The sequence below is a fragment of the Engystomops pustulosus genome, chromosome 2 (genome assembly GCF_040894005.1).
Source record: "Engystomops pustulosus chromosome 2, aEngPut4.maternal, whole genome shotgun sequence".
NCBI lineage: Eukaryota > Metazoa > Chordata > Amphibia > Anura > Leptodactylidae > Engystomops > Engystomops pustulosus.
This window is the reverse complement of record NC_092412.1, coordinates 98,702,911-98,729,584: the sequence shown is the minus strand read 5'-3', so window position 1 is coordinate 98,729,584 and position 26,674 is coordinate 98,702,911. Positions and strand designations below refer to the sequence as shown.

The 26,674-nt window shown below is 41.8% G+C and overlaps 1 protein-coding gene across 4 annotated transcripts in view; it reads right to left on the bottom strand.

The window, feature by feature from the left end:
• HERC2 (HECT and RLD domain containing E3 ubiquitin protein ligase 2) overlaps window positions 1–26,674 on the bottom strand; it is a 109,684-nt gene that overhangs the window by 64,727 nt on the left and 18,283 nt on the right. For 3 of the 4 annotated variants that reach the window (XM_072135681.1, XM_072135684.1, XM_072135682.1), the window contains exons 5-23: window positions 25,146–25,365; window positions 23,500–23,636; window positions 22,899–23,052; window positions 21,932–22,042; window positions 21,226–21,397; window positions 19,531–19,704; window positions 18,772–18,960; window positions 18,333–18,484; window positions 18,091–18,248; window positions 17,738–17,851; window positions 16,528–16,779; window positions 16,155–16,348; window positions 15,318–15,518; window positions 15,016–15,244; window positions 14,078–14,202; window positions 13,781–13,959; window positions 11,433–11,617; window positions 11,199–11,354; window positions 10,928–11,113 (exon numbers count right to left, since the gene is read on the bottom strand). In XM_072135681.1, coding sequence (XP_071991782.1) covers window positions 10,928–11,113; window positions 11,199–11,354; window positions 11,433–11,617; window positions 13,781–13,959; window positions 14,078–14,202; window positions 15,016–15,244; window positions 15,318–15,518; window positions 16,155–16,348; window positions 16,528–16,779; window positions 17,738–17,851; window positions 18,091–18,248; window positions 18,333–18,484; window positions 18,772–18,960; window positions 19,531–19,704; window positions 21,226–21,397; window positions 21,932–22,042; window positions 22,899–23,052; window positions 23,500–23,636; window positions 25,146–25,365 — 3,288 coding nt within the window. The remainder of the gene's footprint in view (window positions 1–10,927; window positions 11,114–11,198; window positions 11,355–11,432; window positions 11,618–13,780; window positions 13,960–14,077; window positions 14,203–15,015; window positions 15,245–15,317; window positions 15,519–16,154; window positions 16,349–16,527; window positions 16,780–17,737; window positions 17,852–18,090; window positions 18,249–18,332; window positions 18,485–18,771; window positions 18,961–19,530; window positions 19,705–21,225; window positions 21,398–21,931; window positions 22,043–22,898; window positions 23,053–23,499; window positions 23,637–25,145; window positions 25,366–26,674) is intronic. The other variant, XM_072135683.1, reaches the window with a different exon arrangement.

The window sequence follows — 26,674 nt, the reverse complement described above, 5'->3', positions numbered from 1 at the left end:
AATTACAGAGAGCACCAGATTCATGAATAACAGGAACCACAAGTCATAGATTTGGCGCCCTCTGCACACTACACAGGTAACTGCACATAGTGTAGTTTCGACAGTTCTTAGTAAATGTGCCCCACTGTGATCTTTATTGTTCATAAACATGAACAAACAGCTGGAAAAGCCAACCAGCTCCAGCCATGATTAAGGATGGTTTTTCCCCTTTGTTTTTTATGAACAATTAAGGTCACAGTGTTTTCACAAGCTGCTGGATTGTACACCTTTTTCTTTATAAGAATATAGTCTATAATGGCCATCTAAATAGCATTAATGTCATTTCTCATCATTTCTTTGGGAAAATTGGAAAACCCACTTAAAATGGGTTGTCCCATTTGGCTTTAGTAGGAAGAGTTCTACTATGGTAGGACAAGGAGCAGGTGAGGGTGGGAAGGGACAGAGGGGGGAGGGAAGGGTGGGTGGTCTGGAGATGGAACTTTTGATGCGCCTTTTTTGTATTGGGGCTTTTTCCTTTTTTTTTCCCTTCTAGAGAGATGGGATCCACTAGGGTGATAGCTTGGAACATCAGGGGGCTGAAAGACCGAGTGAAACGATGCATTATTTTTGATTATATCCTTAAACAACTCCCTGCTATTGTAATCTTGTTGGAAACACATTTGGACAGAGAGTCCCAGTACTTGATAAACAAGATGTGGGCGACTCAAACATTCAATTCTGTATTCTCCTCTTTTGCCAGAGGAGTGTCTATTCTGATACATAGATCTATCGATTTTAAAATCCTGGACGTCCACTGCGATGTAGAGGGGAAATTTGTTTTTTTATATGGCATACTTAAGGGGGTCAAATGTGTTGTGGCTGGGATTTATATACCTCCCCCTTTTAAATATGAGACCTTACTAAAATTAATATGTTTTGTAGAAAAAGTGGGGGAGTGCCCTGTCCTTATGTTAGGAGACTTTAATAATGTTTTCTCAGATAAGAAGGACCGATTGGGGAAAAGCAAGTCTACCAGCTCCGTCGCGCTTGATACCCCCTTCGCTAGATTCTGTCAGGAAGTTGGTTGGCTAGATATCTGGAGGTCGCTGTATGGCGATCTGCCGGCTTATTCCTGTTATAACCGATCATATAATTCGTTCTCCAGGATTGATTTTGCTCTGGCCAACGAACTAGCGGTGGGATGGGTTAAAAAAATGAGGTACGATAATCGTTCAGTGTCGGATCATTCCCCCATAGTCTTAGAACTGTCGGGGAAAAATATTCCTGTTAGCAAATTTTGGAAACTTAATCCATATTGGCTCTCCCTTCTGACGAATGAGGATAAAATTAAGAAAGAGCTTCGATATTTTATCGAATTAAATAGAACCAAAGGAGACCTTAGGCTATTATGGGATTCACTAAAATCATTTCTAAGGGGAATTCTGAAATTATATTTTTACGTAAACAATTTGCTAGACAGGAAAGGGCACTTAAGGAAGAAGTTAAGAGAGAGAAAGCTCTCCAGGACGATAGGTCTCAAGTAGCCCTGAATAGCTTTACCCAGGCACAAGAGGCTTATAATAACTTCATTATGAACAAAGCAACGCAAAAACTCTTTTTCCATGACGTCCCCCATGACGGCACCTGGAGGTTGCACCTTGACCTTTGGTAGGGACAGGAAGTTGCGAAAGATATAAGGCCCCTCCTCTGCCGCTGTTCCCCAGTGTATTCCTGTCCCTACCAAGGGTCAGGGTTGCGAGACCTCGTCTCTCCCCTTGGGGGGGGGGGGGGGGGGGATGAAATTAGAAACCCCCCAGGACGGGCCGCGAGCGGGGGCTGTACCTCCCTTCCTGGCCGGGCGTCTTGCAGGACGTGTCCTGGCTCCCCTCCTCCTGCGGCCTGGAGCTGAAGCCGAGGGGAGCATGGGTCTCCGGACCCTGGATGAGGTGCCTCCCGGCTTCCGGGCGCTACCTCCCACAGCTACTGCCTCCTGTGAACGCCGGTGCGTACTGCGCGACGGCCGTGTATCGCCGGCCGATTCGCACATGCGCAGTACGCCCCACTTCCGGGTTGGGTCACGTGACTCTTAAAGAAGCCATCTGATTGGCTTAGAAGGTGGCGGGAAGTTTAAAAGTGCTTCCTGCTTTGTGTCAGCCTCTATACCACCAACGAGTTCACTACTGAAGCTGTGGAAATATCCTTTACTATGGCGGACGACCTTGGTTCTTCCCCCATTGTCCCGGGTACCGTGAGTACAACCAAAAAACTTTGCTTAAAGGGGATAAAAATTTGTTGTGCATTATTGTTTGGATTTTAATATAGTCTGTCTCCTTGTCCTAGGACGACTCTTCTAGACCTAAGGACAAGGAGAAGAAAGACAAAGACCCCAAAAAAGGAAAATGTGTTACTAAATCAAAAAGATGTCTTTCCTGTAACATAAGATTAGCAGATTTGTATCCAAAATCACTATGTTCTGAATGCCTAGCCAGGGCCTTACAACAGGAAAAGGAGTCAATGTTAAATGAGCTTAAAGCGGCCATGCGGGAGGAATTCCAATCCTCTCTTATGATGTTTACCAATTTAAACCGACCGGTACCGGGACTAGGTCCTGAGCCAAATCCCGAACCTGAACTTGACCAGGATCCGGATTTATATCAAGAGCCAGCTCCTAAAAAACTTAGATCCCATGATACTGATTCGGACTATGATAAACACTCTGCGGCTCCTACCTATTCTTGGAAGGACTCGCTTGATGATGTCTCCTCGGTGTCCGAGGATAAAGGAACCTCAAAATACCTCTTTTCTAATGAGGAACTGGATAACCTCCTTAAAGCTGTACGCAATACGCTTAACGTGGAAGAGGTGGTAGAGCCAAAATCCATCCAAGACGAACTGTTTGGAGGGTTAAAATCCAAAAGGAAAAGGGTTTTTCCCATAAATCAGACCCTAAAAGATATTGTCCAAGAGGAATGGAAGAATCCTGAGGGGCGGGCAAACATCACTAAAGAGTTCAGGAACAGGTTACTCTTTGACCCCAAAGAGACAGAAACCTGGGACAGCCCCCCCAAGGTAGACATCCAAGTGTCTAAGGTGGTGAAAAAAACGGACCTGCCATTTGAGGACTCTTCCCAATTAAGAGACCCCATGGACAGAAAGGCTGATGCCCTACTCCGTAGAGTCTGGGAATCTTCCATGCTTAGCCTCAAGTCTAACATAGCTGCTACTTCGGTAGCGAGAACTCTGTTCTTTTGGTTAGGAGAATTGGAAGACCACCTTAAAACAGATGCGGACAGGGATCTCCTTCTACAAACGATACCGCTGCTGCGTTCAGCGACAGGTTTTCTTGCTGATGCTTCAGCAGAAAACATCAGACTGTCAGCAAAAGAAGGGGCTCTATCTAATTCAGTCCGTAGGGCTATTTGGCTTAGACAGTGGGGAGGGGATGTAAAATCCAAGACGAAGCTCTGCAACATCCCATTCACAGGAGACTTCATGTTCGGCGCTGAACTGGATACTCTTCTGGAAAAAGCCTCTGATAAAAAGAAAGGTTTTCCGGAAATTAAGAAACCCCAGAAAAACTATTCCTTTCGGAATTCCAAAGATCCTAAAGACTCCAGAGGCAGAGGAAAACAGGGCCGCTGGTCCTTCAACAAAGGTGGAAGAGGCCGAGGATATCTATTCTCCAACCTTCCACATCAATCAAAAAAACAGTGACTACCAGGTAGGGGGGTGTCTTCTTTTCTTTTTCCACAGATGGGAAACGATCACATCAAACAAGTGGATCCTGAGTATCATCAAGTCAGGTTATCAGATAGAATTCAGCTCCCCTCCACAACAAAAATTTCTTGTCTCCAACCTAACATCTCGGAGAATGACAATACAGCTATGGAAGAATCTTCAAGAATTGTTAACAATGAAGGTAATTGTTACAGTTCCCAAAGAAGAAGAAAAGAAGGGATTCTACTCCCCCTTATTTCTTGTGAAAAAGCCAAATGGGACCCTTCGACTTATTATAAACCTCAGGCGGCTAAACAAGAACATAAAATACAAATATTTCAAGATGGAATCAGTAAGGACAGCTACCCCACTAATTCCTCCAGGCGCACAAATGTGCACCATCGACCTAAAGGACGCCTACTATCATGTCCCCATACACAAGAATCATCAGAAATTCCTAAGATTCGCGGTGGAATCACCTCAAGGGAAGGTCTGCCACTTCCAATTCAGAGCCTTGCCCTTCGGAATTTCATCAGCCCCCAGGACCTTCACAAAGGTCATGGCAGAAGTGACGGCATTCTTGAGGAAAGAAGGAATCTCAATTATTCCATATCTGGACGACCTCCTCATAGTGGCAGACTCGACCCTGACTCTTCTCAATCACAGAGATCGGACAATACGAACCCTGGAAAATCTGGGCTGGATTATAAATTTCCAAAAGTCTCATCTAGACCCCCAGAGGGAGACAAGATTCTTAGGAGTAATGTTAGATTCCAGGCGCCAAACTTCTTTTCTTCCACAAGACAAGAGAGAATCCCTTACCTCCTTCATAGACAAATTCCAGGGGAAAAAATCATGCAGCGTCCGTTCAGCCATGAGACTGCTAGGTCTCCTAACAGCTTGCATAAATTGTGTATCATGGAGCCAGTTCCATGTAAGAACACTACAGGCGTGGACATTAAAAATTTGGGACAAGAACTTGGATCATTTAGACTTCAAGAAGGTCATTCCCCTGGAAGTCAAAAATTCTCTAAACTGGTGGAAATACCAACAGCATCTAGAAAAGGGAATACCATGGAATCCGACTCCAGTCCTGATCATCCAAACAGACGCCAGTTCCTCAGGATGGGGAGCTGTTCTTCCAGACCGTTACCTTCAGGGGTCATGGTCCTCTTGGATGAGAAGACAATCCTCAAACCTAAGGGAATTATCGGCAGTATGGGAAACACTAAAAAGGCTACCCAAAACCCAGGTAAAAAATATCAGGATCCTGTCAGACAATGTGACCACTGTGGCCTATCTACGTCGTCAAGGGGGCACAAGATCCTCGGACCTGATGGAGGTCACCAAGAAGATCTTCTCCTGGGCAGAAAATCACCTAGATTCCTTAACAGCGGTATTCCTAAAAGGGTCAGAGAATCAGTCAGCGGACTTCTTGAGCAGAGAAAAGATGGACCCACACGAATGGTCCCTGAACAGGGAAGTTTTTCTTTCTCTAACCCAGAAATGGGGCTCTCCGTCGATAGATCTGTTTGCCTCAAAAAAGAATACTCAAACAGAGGTATTTTTTTCCATCTCACCCAAGGACAACCCCCTGGGACTGGATGCCCTAAGCCAATCATGGGGGACAAATCTAGCATATGCTTTTCCTCCATTTCCCCTAATCTCCAGGACCTTACAAAAAATTCAATCGAGTCGGACGACAGTGATCCTAGTAGCACCATTCTGGCCGAAAAAACCTTGGTTCCCACTTCTCTTAAAACTAGCAATCTCAGGACCCATCTTCCTTCCCTGCAGAAGGGATCTGCTACACCAGGGCCCTCTTCTTTACCCAGACCCGAAGTTTCTGAACCTGGCGGCCTGGGTCCTGAAAGGGAATTGCTCCTAGCTAAGGGGGTTTCTCACCAGGTTATACAGACCCTAATAGCAAGCAGGAAACCAATCACCAACAAAATATACTACAAGATCTGGAAAAAGTATATATCCTGGTGTGGGGACCTTTCCCCGATTCCGGGCAAACCGGATATCATTAAAATTCTTGATTTTTTACAGGATGGGTTTTCTAAAGGGTTAAGACCTAACACCCTTAAGGTCCAAATTTCGGCCCTAAGCGCCTGTTTTGACTTCCCCTTAGCAGAGCACAAGTGGGTGAAGATGTTCATGAAAGCAGTCTTAAGACTGCGACCTACAATCCGATCAGATATACCAAAATGGAACTTATCACTAGTCCTAGACTCCCTTACGAAGCCTCCGTTCGAACCACTCTCGGAATGCAGCCTGAAAGACCTATCTCTCAAAACCTCCTTCCTTGTGGCCATAACATCCGCCAGGAGAATTGGAGAACTGCAGGCCCTATCCTCCAAGGAACCCTTCCTGATCATCTCGGAAGACAAGATAGTACTAAAATTAGATACGTCTTTCCTCCCAAAAGTAGTCTCAGACTTCCATAGAAGTCAGGAAATCGTTTTACCATCTTTCTGTAACAACCCAAAGAATGAGAAGGAAGCGCTCTGGCATACCCTTGATATCAGAAGAGCTGTCATAATCTATCTAGACAGAACCAAATCTTTCAGAAAGTGCAGGAACCTTTTTATTCAGTTTGGGGGAAAAAATAAAGGAGAGAAATCATCAAGTTCCACCATTGCTAGGTGGATAAAACAGACCATCTCTAAATCCTACCAGCTACAAGATGTGAGTCTCTCAAAAAACATAACAGCCCACTCTACCAGAGCTATGGCTACTTCCTGGGCAGAGAAACGGGGAGCATCCATCTCCCAGATCTGCAAGGCAGCTACGTGGTCAAGTACATCGACATTCCCAAAACATTACCGCCTGGATCTACCTTCTAGCCATGACTTGAGTTTTGGACGGAAAGTTCTCCAGGCTGTGGTCCCTCCCTAATCTATTTATCTGGTAAGTCTCCAGGTGCCGTCATGGGGGACGTCATGGAAAAAGTGAATTAGTCTCACCGGTAATTCTGTTTCCATAAGTCCACCATGACGGCTATATTTACCCTGCCCTGTGTTATTAATGATGTCTGGCTAATATCTTCTAGCTCTCTACTGGAACCCCGGTGGTTATTTGGAAGACACTGGGGAACAGCGGCAGAGGAGGGGCCTTATATCTTTCGCAACTTCCTGTCCCTACCAAAGGTCAAGGTGCAACCTCCAGGTGCCGTCATGGTGGACTTATGGAAACAGAATTACCGGTGAGACTAATTCACTTTTTTTTAAACCAGTCTGCGCATTGTGAGTGTGGCACCCCAACTAAGAGGCTACTACAAAAGATAAAGAAACAACAAGAGATTAATAGAATACAGGCGATGCGAAATAATTTTGGGGATATCATATATGATGAGGGAGAGATAAAGGATATCTTTTTACAACTATTTCAAAACATCTATTCCTCAGACTTGGAAGCCACAGCAGAAGAGATAAATCAATATCTTAATGGCATCCAAATCCCCTCCCTTCAGGAGGAGAAAAGAGGAATATTGTCTCACCCAATCTCAGTTAGAGAGCTGGAGGAAACAATATCCTCATCTAGACCGAATGTCTCCCCAGGACTGGACGGCCTACCACTGGAAATTTACCGTAGGTTTGGCCCTATTTTGCTCCCCCTTATGGTGGAGGTCTGGGAGAGGGCTCAAGAGGTGAGCAGCCTTCCTGACTCATGGTACGATGCAAGTATTGCTCTGATCCATAAAAAAAACAAAGATCCAGTGGACGGTGAATCTTACCGCCCAATCTCACTGCTGAATTCAGACGCGAAAATAATGGCTAAATTATTAACTAATAGATTAAAGGATATGGTGCCATCATTAATCCATGAAGATCAATGTGGGTTTGTGGGTGGGCATCAGTTAAGAACTAATATTAGGAGGTTATATATGAGTCTGCAGTTGGGCCGGGGGGAGGCCCGCTCCATACTGTCGCTGGACGCCTCTAAGGCCTTTGACAGGGTGGAGTGGGCCTTCCTTTGGGAGGTGCTACGGAGATTCGGGTTAGGGAACAGATTTATAGAGTGGATAAGACTGTTTTATGTAGCCCCTAAGGCCTGTATTAAAGTGAATAGCGAGTTTACATCTTTTTTTTCATTGACGAGAGGCACTAGGCAGGGTTGCCCCCTGTCTCCCCTACTGTTTGCCCTATTCATAGAACCCCTGGCAATAAAAGTAAGGGCAATGAATGAGTTGGTGGGGGCAGGATGCTTAGGCCCTGGAGATAGAATAATGCTCTATGCCGACGACATTCTTCTCTGCTTAAGAGACTCAGGGACTTCAGTTCCAAAAGCTCTAAAGACGATAAAAGAGTTTGGTCGTTTTTCTGGATTTCAGATTAATGTGCAAAAATCTATATTAGTCCCCCTTGATAGCGACACTCTCATAAATTTGGATAATTTGGACTTAAAAGTCTCTCGTTCCTTTGAATACCTAGGGTTAAAGCTAAGTTCGAATGTGGGGGAATTCATAGCACTGAACCTGATTCCCCTTGTTCAGAATTTGAAGAAAAAAGTGAATACCTGGAGTTCCCTCCCACTAAACCGAGCAGAGAGGGTGGTACTAGTTAAGAGTATTATCCTACCCCAGATATTATATGTGATATGTAACTGTCCATGTTGGATCGATAAAAAATGGTTTTGTCTTATACGTGCAATCATAAATAAGCTCTTATGGGGGAGGAAAAAGGTACGCATTAAATTGGAAATACTGATGAGAGATAAAACCAGAGGGGGTCTGTCTCTTCCATCGTTCTATCATTATTTCTTGGCAGCCCAGATTCAATTTATTATAGAAAATAAATCAGGACCCCTCTTTCAGACGTTATCACAATTGATAGGAAGGAGATTTGACTCCATTTTCGCTCTATTAGAATCAGGTCAACTGTTAAGTCTTAGAGGGAGGAAATACCCCATAGTACAGCTGATTATAAATTTCTGGAAAGGTTTAAAGAAGATATTAGAAATAAAGGGCGGTTTTAAGTTTACACCTATTTGGGGTAATCTCAATTTTACGGAGCTCTATAAAATGGAGGATGTGGGATTTTGGTCTAAAAAAGGTATCACGTCGGTAGGGCACTTGGGTGTTAATGGGGAGTGTTAGGGATTTTTATGCAGGGCCCCAACAGCCCTCTTGACTTTTGTAAGGTGAGTCCTAATTAACCCTTTGAGGGAGGATGAGATAGCTGCCGGCAGCGAGCTGACAGAGTAAATGAAAAACACAGTCGGTCTTCCAATGCACTCACATCAAACTGTTTATTTCAAACAGATACAGCTATATTTTAACACATGAAGATCAGCATTTGGGGTGTTGTATGAATGGAGATAAGACACTTAGATTCTATTGGCCATTATGTTTTTGTACCAGCACATTCTGGGAAAAATGACTAGGCCTTGTTTACAGCCATGCTTATCTACACAATGGCTCCTAGAAGCTTCTTCATAACCAAAATAAATAACAAGAATACAGAGGCCCGAAGGACGGTAAGAAATGCCAAGGATATTGTGAAAAGGCAAACAACAGTTTAAATGAGAAAAATAGCTGAATTAAAACATTTAACCCTATAGCTTCTAAGAGGGAAGCATACCCCCCCCCCCAAGGTGGCCGCTGTATCTAAGATGGCGGACAGTAGTCAAGATGGCGTCCGAAACCAGTGCGACCTCCTTAACAGGGAGCTACCCACATTTCAGTATTGGGTGAATATAGGCACTTTGACGGAGTTAGACCTGTTTAGATATCGGCAATTTCAACATGCCCTTAGTCGGGAAAAAATTTTTGAAGGGTTTATGGTGGAGGAGAATGTTAACCTTATAGCAATATTGGAGTTGGGAGGTGCACCAAAAACTTTAGCAAAAATGTATAAGTTTTTAAGGAATAGTATTGATCCAAAAACGCAGCACATTACTCAAGTAAAATGGGCCAACCAGGTGGGCCTGATCACAGAAGATCAATGGGGTGTTATATATAAGAATGTATTTAAGTGTTCTATTAATTTGAATCACAGATGTACACAACTGAATATTTTATATAGGATTTATTTTTCACCTTATTTACTTTTTAAAATGAGGATAAAAGCGAACTCCAATTGTTGGAGATGTAATAGAGCAGATGCAGACATCCTCCATGTTTTATGGGAATGCCCAAAAATTGAAAGATACTGGCGTCTAATATATGAAATAGTTGAATCTTTGGTTCAATGTAGTCTTCCTCGCACAGCCACTTTAGGACTTTTGGGACTTCCTCCATCTAATTTGAGCTTAGGAGTAAGATCGGATCTGTTGCTGAAACTTATGTTTCTGGCAAGATTGGTATTAATCAAGCATTGGAAAGACAGGATACCTCCAGATGTAAAAGAATGGAAAAATTTGGTGAAGGTTGTCAAAGCCTACGAATGCACGTATCAGATCCGGTATAGAAGGAGTAACCGATTAAAGGGCATCTGGGATTTGTGGAAATAAATAGAGAGGGTGACTTGCCTGATAATCATACTGATATAGCCTTTGATATGTTTTTTTTGTTTTCTTTTTTCTCCATCTCCAGACCGGGTAAATGGGTGGTGGGAAGTTGTGGGAGGGGGGAGGAAAAAGGTTTTTTTGTTTATCGTCTACAGCCAATCTCTGGCATCTGTATTGATATAAACCGCTAGACAACCAAGATACATTGGCTGTAGTGATGAAGACTGTCTCTGTAAATTTTTAAATGATGTATGTCCTATGTTTCTTGTTGATCTCTGTTAGCTATCTGTCAATAAAGCCTTAAAAAAAAAAAAAAAAAAAATATGGGTTGTCCCGCCACTAAAGTTAAATTGTAAATTTTCTCCTATCCACATCTAGGAAATAACTTGATGATTAGTGATGGAAATCCCTTGGATGACGAGCACATTGATCTATTGTACACTAAATGAGCAGAGCATCCGGTTGCATCTGTGCCCTTCTGCTCTTTTCATATCTTTTGCACTGACAGAGGTGGTCGGACGCCATACTTGGCTATTTCAGTCACTGCCATAGAAAAGAATGAATGGAGCGGCAGCAGACATGTCTGATATGCCGTTCCATTCATTTTGGGTACAACAGACCCCCATACTCATGATCTGTGGATAGGGAATAACTTGTTATGAATGGACAACTCCTTTAACTTTATTCACACCATACACTAGAATGTTTTTGAAGAAGTGGGAGCCTTACTATACTGGCACATCTCTGGGCAGAGGAGGAAAAGCAAAACACAACTTACTCATAATGCCAGGCCAAGCCAGGTCCTCATTGTCGTCTCGTTCTCGGCCAGGTGCAAGATGGTTAAACCTGTCTAAAGGTTCCAAAAGACTAGCCAGAAGAGGAATGGCACCAGCCTCCTGCATAAGCCAAGCATTTTTACATAGCAGCAGGACAGATGAGACAACCAGCTCTGGAAGGAGCACACCTGGTAAACATCAAAATGGAAGGTCAGAAGGAAAATCACAATGGAAAGGATTTCTAATAATGATGTTCACCTATAAATATCTCACCTGTTAAATCACCAGCCACAATACGGGAAACTTCTGCAAAATGTCTATGAGAAGTTGAAGCAATGTTGGTGGCTACAGGCAGTATGTCTCCAATGTGTGTGCACAAAAGAGCTATATATTTTTTCAATAAGGAGCCAACACCTAAAAGATCAGGAGCTAAATGACAAATACATAAGAGAAACGGTAAATCAAACATCGCCATGTGCATAGGAGAAACAGAGTTGTTATACGTACCATGGATGTTTGCAGATTGGTCCACCACTGTGCCCGGGTACAGCTTGCTGACCAGTAATCTCTGAAAACGAAGCAAAAGATCCATGGACGCTGAACGCTCCTTAGTGAAATGCTCCTGATCCAAACTGGAGGAGATGCGTCGGGCCATATCTTTTAGTTTAGCAATGGTCTGAGATGCGATGTTCCTAAACATCAATAGCAGTACAAACATTTAGAAGACTAAACCGTAAATACAAAAGGCAACAAATAAGCTTGGATCATCAGAATTTGTAATATATTATTATAAAACTCGACAATAGAGCCCAATTATTTATTTTGATAGTAAAACATTTCTATAATGTAAGGAACTAAAAAAAATACTTGTCACAACAATTGTAAGGAAATCCCATTTTCCTTTAACAAACACCTTTTAGAAGTAAACTATGCTGCCATAATGTTTTAAGCCTTTTAGGCACCTTTCATACGGACGCCTGTGGCACCTGGCCACAGTAGGGTGAGCACTAGGATGTGACAACATACCATACTGTGCACGGAAAAAAAGAGAGAATGCTCAGCCAGGCTCCATGCTTTGTTATGGGGAGTGGAAAGTTGAGCAGCGCTCATCCCTATGCCTTACAGTGTGTGGTGGTATACTCGTCTGGGTGAGCATACGTTCACATGCAAGAGGCCTTAATGGAAAAATCAATCCTATGATGTATATATACAATGCAGCAGAAAAAATTAAATAACTTAAAATTAACTTAATTGGCCTATTGAGAGTCAAATCCAGACTAGGAAAGCATGATGTATCGAAACCTCAACACTTACTTTTATACTCAGAACAGTTCAATACTGGGTTTGTGTTACTTTCGGTACTGAATGACTTCTACTTCTCTACTGACTCCTAGTATCCTAGTATCTGATGCAGGGAATCCTTTTAATAGAAGTGTCGGGTTAGCGGCATCAGGGAGATATCACCATGTGTCCATTTATGTTGGATCTACATCTCCCAGGGCTTCCCCAGACACAAGGCTCTAAACTATTCAATTAAAGGGGTATTCCAGGAATCAGCATAATTCATATACAAATGGGTCCTTAAAATATAAGCTAATGTGTAATTAGTTGTTATTTAAAATGTTGCTCCCCTTAGCAGAAAATGCTGGTGACAGACTGATGGAGAATTAAAACGCTACTGGTCCTTTTCCGTTAATTTCCTCTGCGCGGTCCATTGCAGAGCATACACAGCACAGAGGATGGCCGCTGGTCACATGTCCACATCACATGTCCTTCACCTGCCTGGACAGTTATGTGATCACCACTACATTTGGCTGTAGTCAGTTGATTGCAGTGCATCCAGTATGGTCAGTGTTTTGGTGATGGCAGTTACACATCATTACTATGGTAACGGAGCAAGAAAACACTGGGAGCAGAGCATAAGAGGAAGGAGGAGTTACTGAGAACTAAAGGATGTTGGGACTTGTAGTTCCCAGTGGCAGCCATCTTGGTGATAACTTTAGAGAGGCCATAACATTTTGTGAATCATAAAATCAAACTATTTAAGATCCATTTTGTGACCAAAAACTAAAAAAGACAAAAAAACTAAATCAGCCGCTGTTGACATCACAGGTGTGCGCTGGCTGGCCTGCCAGCCCCCCATACACTATGGGGGGCTGGCAGGCTATGCACTACTGGGGTCTTGCTGGCTATATACTGGGATACTGTGACCAATGCATTTCCCAACCTCAGCTTATACTCGGGTCCATAGGTTTTCCCAGTTTAAAATTAGCTACCTTGGCTGTAATAAAGCTTCTTCTGGCAAATCACTGGTTACTGATCGTTACTGATCGCATGTGTTTAAATGTAAATGCAATTAGGCTGAGCCTGCAGCAGCTAGGTTTCATATCTGCCATCCAGGCAGACTTATGGGAATCACAGCCGCTAGATTCCAGGCTTATTTATGGAGAATGTAAGAGGAGGAGTCACAGCTGATCAGGCAGTTCAGAATATGACACAAAGAGGCGATTGTTCTGCCTTTTCATAATGTTCAATTACTGTTCTTGTATACCCCTGTCCATTGCAAATGTATTAGTTGTTTCTGGAGTCATTCGTATATACCATCCTCTGGTATGCATCTTTAGGTTTGCTGACTCACTAAAAAGGATGTTAAAAAAAAATATATATATATGGACATGGCCAGCAAAACGGTAAAACTCCTAGCAAACACAGAAAAAAAGTTTTTGACAGAAATATTGTTCTTCCTCAATGACATACACTGTGCAGTTATGCAGGGTTTCTTTTAGGGCTATGTACATTTTAAGTACAAAAGCTAACAGCAGCACCATAAAGTCACAAAACTGCTAAATGAATACCTAAGTAATTGCTGTATGAGCTGCACCAAGGGTAAAGTTTGCTTCCCTGCAGATTCGTAAATTCCGGTGTTTATTAAGTCTTTATCCAGTGGGGTGCTGCTCCTATGCAGTGAGGACACGTTGGCTTCCTGCTCATCTATCTCCTTTTCTTTCTGAGCCTCTTTCTTGGCTTCAATATCCTAGTAAAAACATCAAAACATGTAACCATAGACAATAACAATGAGTAAAAATCAAAAATATCCAGTATAATGTCTGCAACAAATGAAGCCACCGGGGAGATTTTCTGTGATGCAGTACCTGAATCTCTGCAGTTATGGCAGTGTTTAGTGCACACTCCAATCCTCCATCAGCCATTAGGCTGCTCACCAGGAGGTCAATCATAAAGCGACGGCCAGGACTTATCGTCATTTCATTCCCAGAAGCTAAACAGAGAAAGAGGCAGAACATTTGTGCAAAGTATGATAAACCGTCTCCTGTATCAAACATCTCCAACAGACTTTAAAAAGGGTTTTCTATAGGCCAAACGTTGATAGGTAAGAAGTTAATAAGCTTTAAAGATCTAGATTTGTCATTTCCTAGTGATCTATCATTTGAAAAAAAAATGTAATTTAAAATCTAATGTAAATGAGTTTCTCAGTACACGAGAGACGTCAATCATGGTGTAGTGAGGTGTAAATGGAGTAGGGAAAAAAAAGGGTAAACCAGCAGACACCTCGACACAATGAATCGCTTATTGTTCCTAAAGGTAAATTAACATTTTTTCTCTAAAATGACAGATAGGAAATAGAACAGTTTGGGAGGGAGTAGTAAAGAACACTACATGTAAAATGAACCTTCCCTAGCAAACAACGTTTCAATTAACGCTGCAGGTTTCCACTGTACTGCATTGCAGTATCTACCTCTATGACGTCCATATGTGCTAAGAAGCCATACAGAAAAGCTTTGTCCAAATAAATGTTCCCAACCTTCCAAACATAACCTGAAAACCCACCTATTCAAGACTGGCTACAACACACTGCACTGCTCCCCCACCTCATCTACCCTCCCATAGTGTGAGCCCTCTAGGGCAGGGTCCTCCTCCCACTTGTTCCACATCTTTGTAGTTTTAAATCTGCATTTGTTCTGGTCTTTATGGGAATCCATTACTGATTGTTCAGCACTATGGAATTAATGGTGCTCTCTAAATTAGTAATTAATACAAATTGAAAAAATTAAAACAAATGTATAAAACGTACCTGCATTTGGTAAGAGGGCAGAAAGAGCTCTGGCTCTTTCCTCAGCTGTTGGCAGGAGAACTGACCATCCACTCTGTAGAACAGCTTGGGCAGCTGACTGCACGGTGTTCAATACTCCAGCATTACTAGCCAGGGTGACCACTGTCTGTTTCAAGCTGTTCAACAAAGTACTTCCTAGACCAAGGCCCAGACATTCAGGATCTACTTGATGGCTAATGGCAGCGTGCAACTAAAAAGAAAAAGTCAGTCTATAATCTGCTAACATAGAAGCAATAGTCATCAGGCAGCAGCATAAATATTACCTGCAAGCGTAGAAGGTTGAGGGTGGCTACAGCCATACACTCCTTCTCTTGTGGAGGCGGCCAGTCTGAGCTGCCATCCATTCCCTCAGTGACCTGGCGCAGAAGCAGGTCAAGCTGTTCAAAGGTCATAGAGCAAACATCCACCACAAAAGGCACACGGAGACCAATGGACCACTCAGAGCATGAAGACCAGGCAAAGCTCTACAAGGGGAAAAAAAACGACAAAATATTAATCAAAAAATGTGGTCGCCTTCTCTCATACTTCTAGCCTGCTGCTGTTGGCCTCCCAAGAAAGCACAAGTTATGTGCTTGGGCATGTCAACTTGGGGGGCTTCATGATGATGGCTTCTTTTGACACAATGGGGCACATTTACCAAGGGTCCGTATTTCCGTTGGGTTTCCTGACTATTTCCGATTTGCACCGCATTAAAACAGGTGTTTTTGGCGCAATCACTTTCATGCAACACAAATCAGGGGCCAACCGTCGGACAACCCAACTGATTTGGACTAAGTGGGGGATTTAAAATTCAAATTGTGTCGCAAGACAATGCACTCACATACATCGGGAAGAAAAAAGGTGAACTCTGGTGGACCTGAGCGGAGAAGCGACACATGCAGGATATCGGGTGCACGATTTTTTCATTTTACTCATTTCCATCCAATGGTAAAAGGACAAAATGTCTACAATAATACTCTAATACTTGCCTTATCAGATACAGTACTGGCGTTTCAATAGAAACATTTCTAGTAATATATCCTAAAAAATATTTGCTGACAGTAGATGGAGTTTGATGACATAATAAGTTCACCTTTTTTGATAATAAATAAAAAAAATACCTGAGCAGGTCCACATGCAATTCCAACTATGTGTTTGGAGTCCAGACCAGGTAGGGCAGAAGGCTCAGGTTTTGCAATACGCAAGGTATCAAAGTGCTGACATTGATCATTACTGCCCCAGCTGTATATCTCTCCAGACTCAGTAAGAGCGAGGCAATGAGTGGAGCCTACTGCAACATCAACCACCTTCTTTCCTAAAAGAAACATAAAGATATCACAATTAAGCACCCTTAACCTGTATTATTATTGTTTAGAGAAAGAGTAAAACTTTTATTATATAAATGTCATTTATACATTTCCACTGAAATGTCTCAGAAATGAGTAAAACATGGGGATCCACCTCTTGAGACTGGCCTTGACATTAAACACTCACCTTGCAATCCATCCAGTAATTTGGGATATCGGACATGTTCCTCTGTCCCATGTCCGAGCCTCTGATTGTCTCCTTTTCCCCAGGAATATACCTGCCCATCTTTGGCGATAGCAATGGAAAACTGGCTGCCACAGCGAACCTTCACTATGTCCAGGTCTTGAAGTTTCTCAATCAACTTGGGAGTTTTGCAGCCATCACTGCCCCCTCTACCCAGCTTTCCATAATCCCCATCTCCCCAAGACCAGACTTGACCTTAAACAAAAAAAAGAAAATGTATACATGAATCAATACATATTATTTCTAATATTAATGCTAAACACAAGGACACAAGTACTGACTTTTTTGACAAAAAGTGTTCCATTAAGTGAGGGTGGGGGGGGGATATTTTTATTATATTTATGTTTAATTTACAGCCTCCCCACGTATCCAGCAGTGTGCTGCCAGAGCTGCTTAGCCCAATTTGAATGCAAACTGCATTCACCGGAATGGCTACAGCGGTCACATGTACAGTATAGTACTATTTTAAGTAGCAGTGAACTTTCAATCCAGTTGCAGCTACAGTAAGTGCTCTGGGTAGGTCTTTCTGTGTGCAGAGCTTTCTACTCTTTACAATGAACTGTTCCACAGCCCCTTCATGACTGCTTTAAGTAAACTACCAAAATCTTGATACAGCTCCTACTCTTAGTACAGGGGAGGTGCTATGGAACAGCAACATGAAGAGAGCAGAAAGCTCTTCAGTCTGAAAGACTCGCCCAGAGCCCTTGCAGGAGCTGCAGAGCAGGATTACAACGTCACTTTTCACAGGCCTGTCACTACACAACATGGGCAAAGCTATGATTACACAACTATCCATGGCTGCTACTTTACTCTGTCTGTGGCTTTGCAAGGCCAAATCTACTGAAAGATTTCCTTTAAGACTTAAAAAAAACACCCAGCAGAATTGGTTATGAAACCAACAATTTATTTAAAGAGATTTTCCAAAGGCAAAATAAATTATATGAAATAATTCCTGGCATTCTGTTCCAAATCTGCTCATTGCCAACACACAAGAAATGCATCTTCAGGCAATTACTAGCCAGGACTTGCTGAAGATTCATTGCCCTGGTGGAAGGATGCCCTGCTTAGCATTATTTCATAGTATCCCCCATCTATAACATCTATCCTAAGTGTACAGTAAAATAAAAATTACCCAGGTTTCTAAACAACTTACCATTTTCAGTCACTGCCAGTGTCTGAGCATCTCCACTTCCACAAGAAACATCGACTACCTTAAGGCCTTTCAGTCCGGTCACCAGCATGGGAACAGTCTGGTCTTCACTGGAGCCTTGAAATGCAGAACCAAAAAAAAAAAATAAAAATAATAATAATTCATGATCTGTATGCACAAATGATAAAATGTATTAGGGTAGTGCAACAACCTAAAATGTTCCATTCAGACGAAGTAAAACCACCAACACTGTGTAGCACAGTCCTTGTAAGCCTGACAAGCTAGGCCACTGTCACGAGAAAATCATCCAAGGTTCTTTACTTTTCAATATGTCTATATAAAAGGGCTATACACACCGTGTCCTAGTCTTCCATAGTTTCCTCGGCCCCAAGTGTACAATTCGCCATCCGCGGTGATCGCTGCACTGTAGGTGCTGCCACATGAAATGTGAACAACCTGCTTCCCAGACTGCTTGCCACACAGGGCAGATATTAGCTTAGGCTCTTCTAATGAGCTGAAGAAAATCAGGAGGGAGGTGTTAGACACAGACATAAAGCTTATATTAGCATGGACAAAAGAGAAAAACTAAAAATCTTACACAGTGTCTCCATGACCGAGTCTTCCGCCATCCCCACAACCCCAAGAAAATATTTCACCAGTTGCAGATAAAGCCAGGTAATGCTGGCCATCAGAATGAGCAGCAATCTTCACAATGTTTCGGGAGGAAAGACCTTGCACAAGCTGTGGTCCCTGGTAGAAAATAAAATCCAAGATATAGAAGATGGCTACATAGTGTATGGTGACACCTAGAGTAATGTAAGTGAGTGGGTTGTGTTGCGACCCTGAGTTTTCTGCAACCATGACATTCAATCAGGGCCCCCATAGTGGCAACTAAAGGGGCTCAATGCATCGCCGCTCAAATGAACCAAACAGCAATATTTGGTATTGCAAAGGAAGTGTGTGGGGGGGGGGGGGGGGGGCACTGTTCAAACTCAGCCTTTAAATGCCTTTTTCGGACATTGTTTAGCCGTACTTACCAGTGTATTATTGTTGAAAGTTTGAGTGTAAACTTTGCCATTTCTGGAGAGTATCAAAAAACACTTCTCAGCACAGGCAATTTGTGTAACGCCAAAAGTAGCGAGAGCTTCACATTGTATGGGGCCACTCACATTCGCATACCTCTTCCAACCCAAAAGACCCCAGCTGATAACCTCCTGTAGCGAGCCCTAGGAAACAAAAGGGGAAGGCTGCTGTGAGAATAATAACCATTTCACATGAATATGCATCAAATCTCTATGTGTTCAGGGTGAAAAACTTTGTCATAGTAAAGTTTTGAGCAGAGGACAGTTAATACTGTGGCTTGATCACCAAAACTAAACCAGCAGTCGGGTGCTCCCATACAGCCACCACTTGATTGTGGTCATAGCTTCGGCTATGGTCTCATTGGTGACATGATCAGTGTATTCTATTTGCACATGCACAATTGCACAACCATGCACAATCCAACAAGTGCACAATGACAATGTTATCATACTGATCACTCACCAGTCAGTAGTACATTCCCTGTTTACACACAGAGATGTGTGTAGATCTTAATGTCCACATAAAAGCTGTGGTTACACTTTTATCTGTTGTGCGTAGATATATTTACACAAGTAATGATCAGGGATGAGTATCTGTAGCAAACCTTGTTCACCTGATCATCGCCTGGGTAAAAGGGTAAGATGTATTAAATCCATTTAATTTTATATCAACAGTAAGAAAAGTAGAGTGATTCACAGAAAGAATCAGCTTACCTTATGGGAGGTTGGAGAGCTGCACTGAGGGGGCATGCATGGCGCAGCCAATCGGTCCAAATGTGCCATGATTACAACAGCAGTCTGTCTCAAGTCAATAGCCAACTCATTGTCCTGAGGCAGTATCAGAAACCGCAAAAAGATTTCATTTGGGCTTAGAGGACATGAAAGCACCTAGAAGAAGAAAAAAAAAAAACACATATTACCTGTAGAATTAGCTTGGTGGATGGGCAGGTGTTAATCTAAATCTCTTCACTGAGAACTGATAGGGTATGAAAATAGGCAATGTTCCATTAGAATGAATAGCTTTGGAAAAGTCAAACCAAAGACTCTGCTTTCTACTGATGGCTGCTTCTTTAGGAAGTTTCGCTCTTCCTATCAATTAGAAAAGTACGGAGTAGTGGAATAACAAGTTTTTGATGTAGCTTGGTGTGGGAAGAGGATAACTGATAGAGGTGGCATTTATTTAGGGGAATTTTTGTTTTGGCTAGCTCCCCCAGACGAAGGCCAGAGCTGAAACGCACGTCGGGGAATCCGATCGTGGTAGAAGGGAGGAACACTTTTATTATTAGATTGCATGTATTGCACACTAGCCCTTCATTGGACATTTCATAGCTTACCAAGACAGTTTAAACATTCTAGTTGCAATATGACCTTTTATTAAGCAACATTCGATTATACCTCGCATTACCGTCCCACTTTTATTGTAATCTTATGTGATGCCCTCACCAATCCAATGCGATTTATCTGTTGATTTTATATCATGTTTGTTTACATTGTGTATCTAATAAAAGAAATATATTTTGCTTAAAATTGGCTAAATGTTTCTTTTTTTGGTGTATATTCTATAATAGCCAATTGCATTTGACCTTAAGAATAGAAAGGGAGTCACTATATATACACACAAAAATTAATGTATTACAATAATGGCATAATGCAAGCCTTGATATCCCTTAATATGTATGTAGCCCTTATTTTGGTTTTGGCTAGTAGTGTAAGCTTGTGCCGTGTTAGCCATGGAGAGCAGAAGAGTGAAGAAATCAGGCAAAACCTTTTTGAGACCGATTATATTTGATGTGAGCTTTCGAGAACACTAGTTCTCTTCATAAATAAATAACAATTCTTTATTTATATAGCGCACACAGATTATGCAGCGCTGCACAGAGTTTGCCAAATCGGTCTCTGCCCCCAATGGGGCTCACAATCTAAACAACCTACCAGTATGTTTTGGAGTGTGGGAGGAAACAGGAGGACCTGGAGGAAACCCACGCAAACATCAAATAGGTCATGTCTGATGAAGAGAACTACAGTATTTTTTCGGAGTATAAGGCGCACCATCAATAAATGCCTGCTAAAATGCCTAGATTCATATATAAGGCGCACCTGATTATAAGGATGAATGACCAGCAGATGGCAGACCTGTGCACAGTTCAAGGCAGCTGTTGTCTGTCAGTACAGTTCATATACAAGGCGCACTGGACTATAAGGCGCACCTTTGATTTCTAAGAAAAATACAGTAGTATTCCTGAAAGCTCACATCGAATATACCCAGCCTCAAAAAGGTATTGTCTGATTTCTTCACTCTTCTTTTGGTTTAGCAGAAGAGAGATAGTGTTCCTTCTTTCTAGAGGAGAGCTGGTTTACCTGGAAAAGCCAAGTGAAAATACACTTATAATGTGTACTGACAATCCTTACCTGAATCTCTTTTTCCAGGTTCTGAACATCTTTATTGCACACAATACTCTGGAAGCGATGTAGTAAAGGGAGGAGAGGTGCACTGGTTCCCTGGGCTGACCTCTCATTATCAGTTTCCCTTGTTCCATTGTCCCAGAGTTGAAGTAGCAGCATTACAGCAGATAACATTTGGCTATAGGACACAGGATAAAATAGAAAATATACACTTGAAATATTATAAAAATGTGATTTTAGTTATGTTCACAGCGAAGACAAAATACCAGCAACTCCTCCCTCAAACCAAGAACAATCTAACATATAAAGCTGAGTGCATGCATGTATGCATGTATGTATGTATGTATGTGTCCAATAAACAAATCAGCATTGTCACATTTACAATCACACATTTTTGTGACCCAGGGAATGTCATAAACGCTTATTGTGGAACTTTTCAGCAGAGTTTTCCTCTCCTTATTCAAGTGCCTTTTGATAAAGAACTTCACTTGGGTAATTTGTGCTGAATATATGTGGTGTTAAATATATTATGTCAAGGGCTTCTATTACTATACGATTTTTCATTAGAAAATCTTTTGTTATAGCCAAGAGCAGTTCTTTCCTAGCCTGGGTGAAGCCGGGTACTACATTTAGTGGGAAATAAGGGCCATGGGTGGCCAATAGCTAATTCTTAGCTACAAAAAGGTGACACGATTTGCAGATGGATACTGACCTTAGAGTGCCTCTTTGTACAGCAAGCTCTAGTAAAATGGCAAGTGCTAAGTGCTGGTCTTGAAGTGGAATGTTTCCGGCACCTCTAGGACTTTGAGCACCATGGATATCACTAAAAATAAATGAATAAAATATTAGGAATATTGAGGTAGAGAGGTATTTCTATACCTGTATGGAGGGAAAATGAATAAATGGCATTTCAAGCTCATACATGACGATGAACTGCCCTGGTATTAAGATGGTAGGGTAAAAAATAAAAAACAAATTAATCGCAGCACTTCTGTATCTATACAGTATTAAAAACATACATGGCACGTTTTACTTTGGCGTTAAAACATTGATTGAAAACATCTCAGAGACTGCCAGTTGTTTAACATGGGCTTGAATGGAAGGGAAACCCAGTCAAAGAGCATTAATCTCAAAGATCCCTTTTATAAGCAATTTGGCCAAATTCACATCTAGTTTTATTCCCTCTATTCTAAGGATACGTCAGCACTCTCTGGTTCAGTCCCTCCCCCTGAAAGCATGGCTGTTTCTCCTAAAAGAAGTTACTTTCAATATTCAGACTGTTTCATTACTAGGGACGTTCAGTGAATGCCAGGGATGGGTGCCATACAATGACATGCGTCTCACATAGCCTCTAATGGCCTCCGCTGGCAGTATACTGCTCTCTCCAGCAGGAAGGAAGATGACATAAAGCCTACTGTTGCACTTTTTTTTTTAGCATTTCCCACTGGCTGGGGAGCAGACAAAGGCAAAAAGGAGACCTCCACTTCTCAGTATATGGATAGGTTTAGCTTGTATAATGGGAGCATTCCGAGTCACATGACCGAAAGATGCAAAGTGAATGCAGCCTTAATTCATAAATCAGGAAAGATATCTTTTAGCATGCAAGCAGTGAATGACATAATTTTATATGAATAAAAGCAGTGCATAAAACAAAACAAAAAACATCACTGCAAACTCACCCTGTAACAGACCTTAAAAATTTGGTAGCTCGTTCAACAACTTCAAGCCAGACAGATGAAACTGTGCCCTCGTCGAAGAGTGTGGCCTCGGGAAGTGCCCGCAGCGCATCGAGAGACTCTTGTAACAATTCACTACAAAGATCTGCATCCTCACCTGGATAAAACAACACACACTGCCTCACCAAATGATAGACAGGTAGCTGGGATAGCTGGTTTACGGGGAGCTTATCATAATTTTTTTTTTTCATACCTATATACACTTTTGTATACAAATAAACATACATTCATACATAGATACTATAAAACCTAGGCCAATGAGTTTTTTTTCCATTTGGGTGAAGCTATTTCTGTATTCTGCAGGTCACCAAGCAAACAAACTATGATAACAAGAACAGCTGCTGAGGTGCGATAATTGAGATCAGCATACCCTGGGTGGCAAGTACAATCAGCAGCTCCATATTACATGTCAAATAAATAATACTATGCAATACACTTAGGGAAGAGACTCTTTCCCCCGAGCATACATCACCACATCATCTCATTATCAATATCATACATTTGATACATACATTTATTTCCAATTGAAGGAAGTGTTACTTACCAGATCTCCACGCTCTACGCAGGAAAGCAAAGGCAAATGACAGTGCCGCTCGGGAGCCCACCCTAGCAAGCCCCTCCACTCCCTGGCCAACTGGACGGGTGCTGGGTACATGAAACGTGTGCTCAAAAATGTCCTCACTGCAAGGGAGGAAGTCATCAAGTTCAGAAACAAAATAGGCAAAAAAAATTATTATTAGAGAGTAGAAAATGAAAAAGGGGATGTATGAAAATAATATGATTTAAAAAAAAAAGACTAACAAATTACAAAAACATGGAAAAGCAGGAGAGAGTCTTAGTTGTCAAAAGAACAAGAAACCAATCTTTACATCACAAGAGTATGTAAGCTACGTTTATAATTTGTATTTAAGTGAACTGCTATCTGAAGCCACCTGTAATATGGATCAGATGAACAAACACTGCTAAAATATCATAACAGACCACCCCTTTAATACAAAGGCGGGCAGAAAAGGTCAACCACTGTAATACTCATGTCAGGAGGGATAAAGATGAGAACACATTGTGGATGGTAAAGCCTCGGTTTAACTGTCCACATTGTGCAGCCACGAGACATTGTAGCTCTAAAGAAAGCTAATTTGTTGCATTTAAAGCAATAACTTGCTACCTGTTCTTCCACATCTTTCAATCGTATCAGCCCCTGAGGCCACCAATATAGCTGAAAGAAGGAGGGCAAATTCAGACTCTCATTTTAGCTTATCTACAGGGTCTCTCTGTAGAGGAAGAATAAAGGGTCCAGCAGGAAGACCTCCAAAGATAATGCAGCCCTGTCCACACCTTCTTACTTTTCCCGCAGTTAAAGTTTCACTTTAAAATAGCCCTGAGGGCAGCATCACTTAAGTTGCCTGGGACTGCAGGAAGATTTGGTGGATTTGCTCCTGTCTGGTGAACTCTGTCCTGGGGTGATGGCAAACCTATGGCACTGGTGCAAAAGGTGGCACTCAGAGCCCTTTCTATGGGCACCCAGACCTTCATGCCAACAGAGTTTGCCAAACAGGACACAAAGCTTGTTCTGTGGTCTAAACAGCCCAGGAGGTGCCATGCTCAGCGCCATTTTAAAGCGATATCCTTAGCTGCCAGCACTACAGGAGGAGATATGGGTTATCATTGGAGCTCCTGCTCTGGGTCCCCTGGAGCGAAGCTACGATCCAAATTTCTTCATCATCTTTCTATTGTATTGGTGAACTCAGGAAACCAATACAATTGAAACCTGTGATACAACAGGGATCAATAAATTACTACTTGAATTGTCATGTTGGCACTTTGTGACATGTAAATGAGTAATGGTTGTAGTTTGGGCACTCTGTCTCCAAAAGGTTCGCCATCACTGCTATAGGTCAATATAATTTCCATTAATATTTATAGAAGTGGACGGCTGTTGAGCATAAATTACAGTGCAGGGACTGCGATTCCCAAACTTGCACTGACCATTGCAAGTGCCAGAAGCTGGAGTGATGGTTTCCCTACTTTATAAAACATTATCTTATATATTTTAACTTATTTTTTCTTATTCTACAATTTTTGTTCTCCTCATCAAAAATACAAATAGAGGTATTTTTACAATGTACTAAAACAAGGTAGTGCGATCTCTGTAGTTTACATTTTTCCCTTTAGTTAAAATGTAGAATTTACCATTTCTTTTCTGCAGCAGGAGGGAGGACAATGTTACTTTTCCACTTCACTTTGACATTTTCTTGAAAAACAGTTCTGTTCAGTGCAATAAAATAGCGCTCCAGTATGACCAGTCTTTGCTTGAGTCTCATGGCAGAGAGGGTGGTGGTGGCTGTTTGGGTTGCGAGGGCTTGCTGCTCCTTAACTAGAACATAGAGGCTGTCCTTAAGTTCACTCACGTCTGAATAAGAAAAAAAAAAAACATCAATATATTGTTTGCATTTTACAAAGCGACTCCACTACTATAAAAACAGAATACCAATAAAAATATATGCTGCAGCAAGACTTTACTTTCATTCTCTCTTCCACAATAATATATTGTGTCTATAATTTAATTTCTCATGTATTTATTCAGATCGATGCTCTGATTGATATTTCAGGTTACTCTCAGTATAGGATAAAGGATTATTACAGGCTAAAATATGCAAAAAAAATCCCAAAACAAATATAAAGCAATCCCGACACCAGCTAAGAGCACGCAAAGTGATGATTTCACACCCATACGCAATAAACATGTCAGGACTCCAAGAGCCGGCGTAAAATGATCTAAAATTACATGGCTCCTTATGTGAATTTGGTCACATGGACACTTGAGGTGCACCCAAATAGCTGACCCTTGAACAAGGCTTAGAGGCACAGGCGGCAATAGTAGTACACACATTAGAGAACATAATCCCCACTGACTCAAATAACAGAGTGTTCAAAAGTTCATGGGATCATAAAACCTGAACAAAATGACAACAACTCAACTTCAGCCAAAAATATAAAGTGCAGAGTAACATTAACAGCACATATTAGAAAAAAAAAAATGGTAAAGCAGTGCACACTACATAAATTAATGGTACCTTAACATAATAAGGGGAGATTAATAAAATAATCCCCTTTAACTATGAGGTGTATGAAAAGCAAATTCCTCACATTAGACCGGTCAGTTTGGGACACTAAACCACCCACAGGTCCTTATGGAACAGTGGTTTAGTATCCCATATCGCCCTTTAGCAAGTCCTTATGTTCGTGCTATTAAAATAAAAAAAACATTAAAACTTAACTTGTTCCAATGCTTCCCACTTCTGCAGACTCAAGCAGGGCAGCCGTCGCATTACACCCTGGCTTTACTGTGCAACCCGGAACACCGGACATCTTGTCCCTGTGCTCCGGCCTTCTAATTATAAGTCTGTTTGCTAGGCGATCCTGATGTGTCAACATTAAAGAAGACCAGAATGAAGAGGAGTGCAGGCATCTGTAATTAGTTTTTTATATACTAAGCGGTTGTTTTCCTTTAATGTCTCAAATCGTCCCAAGAGCTTCCCTTTAATGGCACACATAGCTGAGATAGACAATATAGTAAAATACAAAACATAAGATAAGATGTATATAGTGTTGGCCTTCTCAAAGAGGTGGTCTCTAGCAAATGTCTATTTACATGCAATATAAACGGTTGTTAGACACCAACAACCTAGCAACATGGAAGAAATATTGGATACCATTAG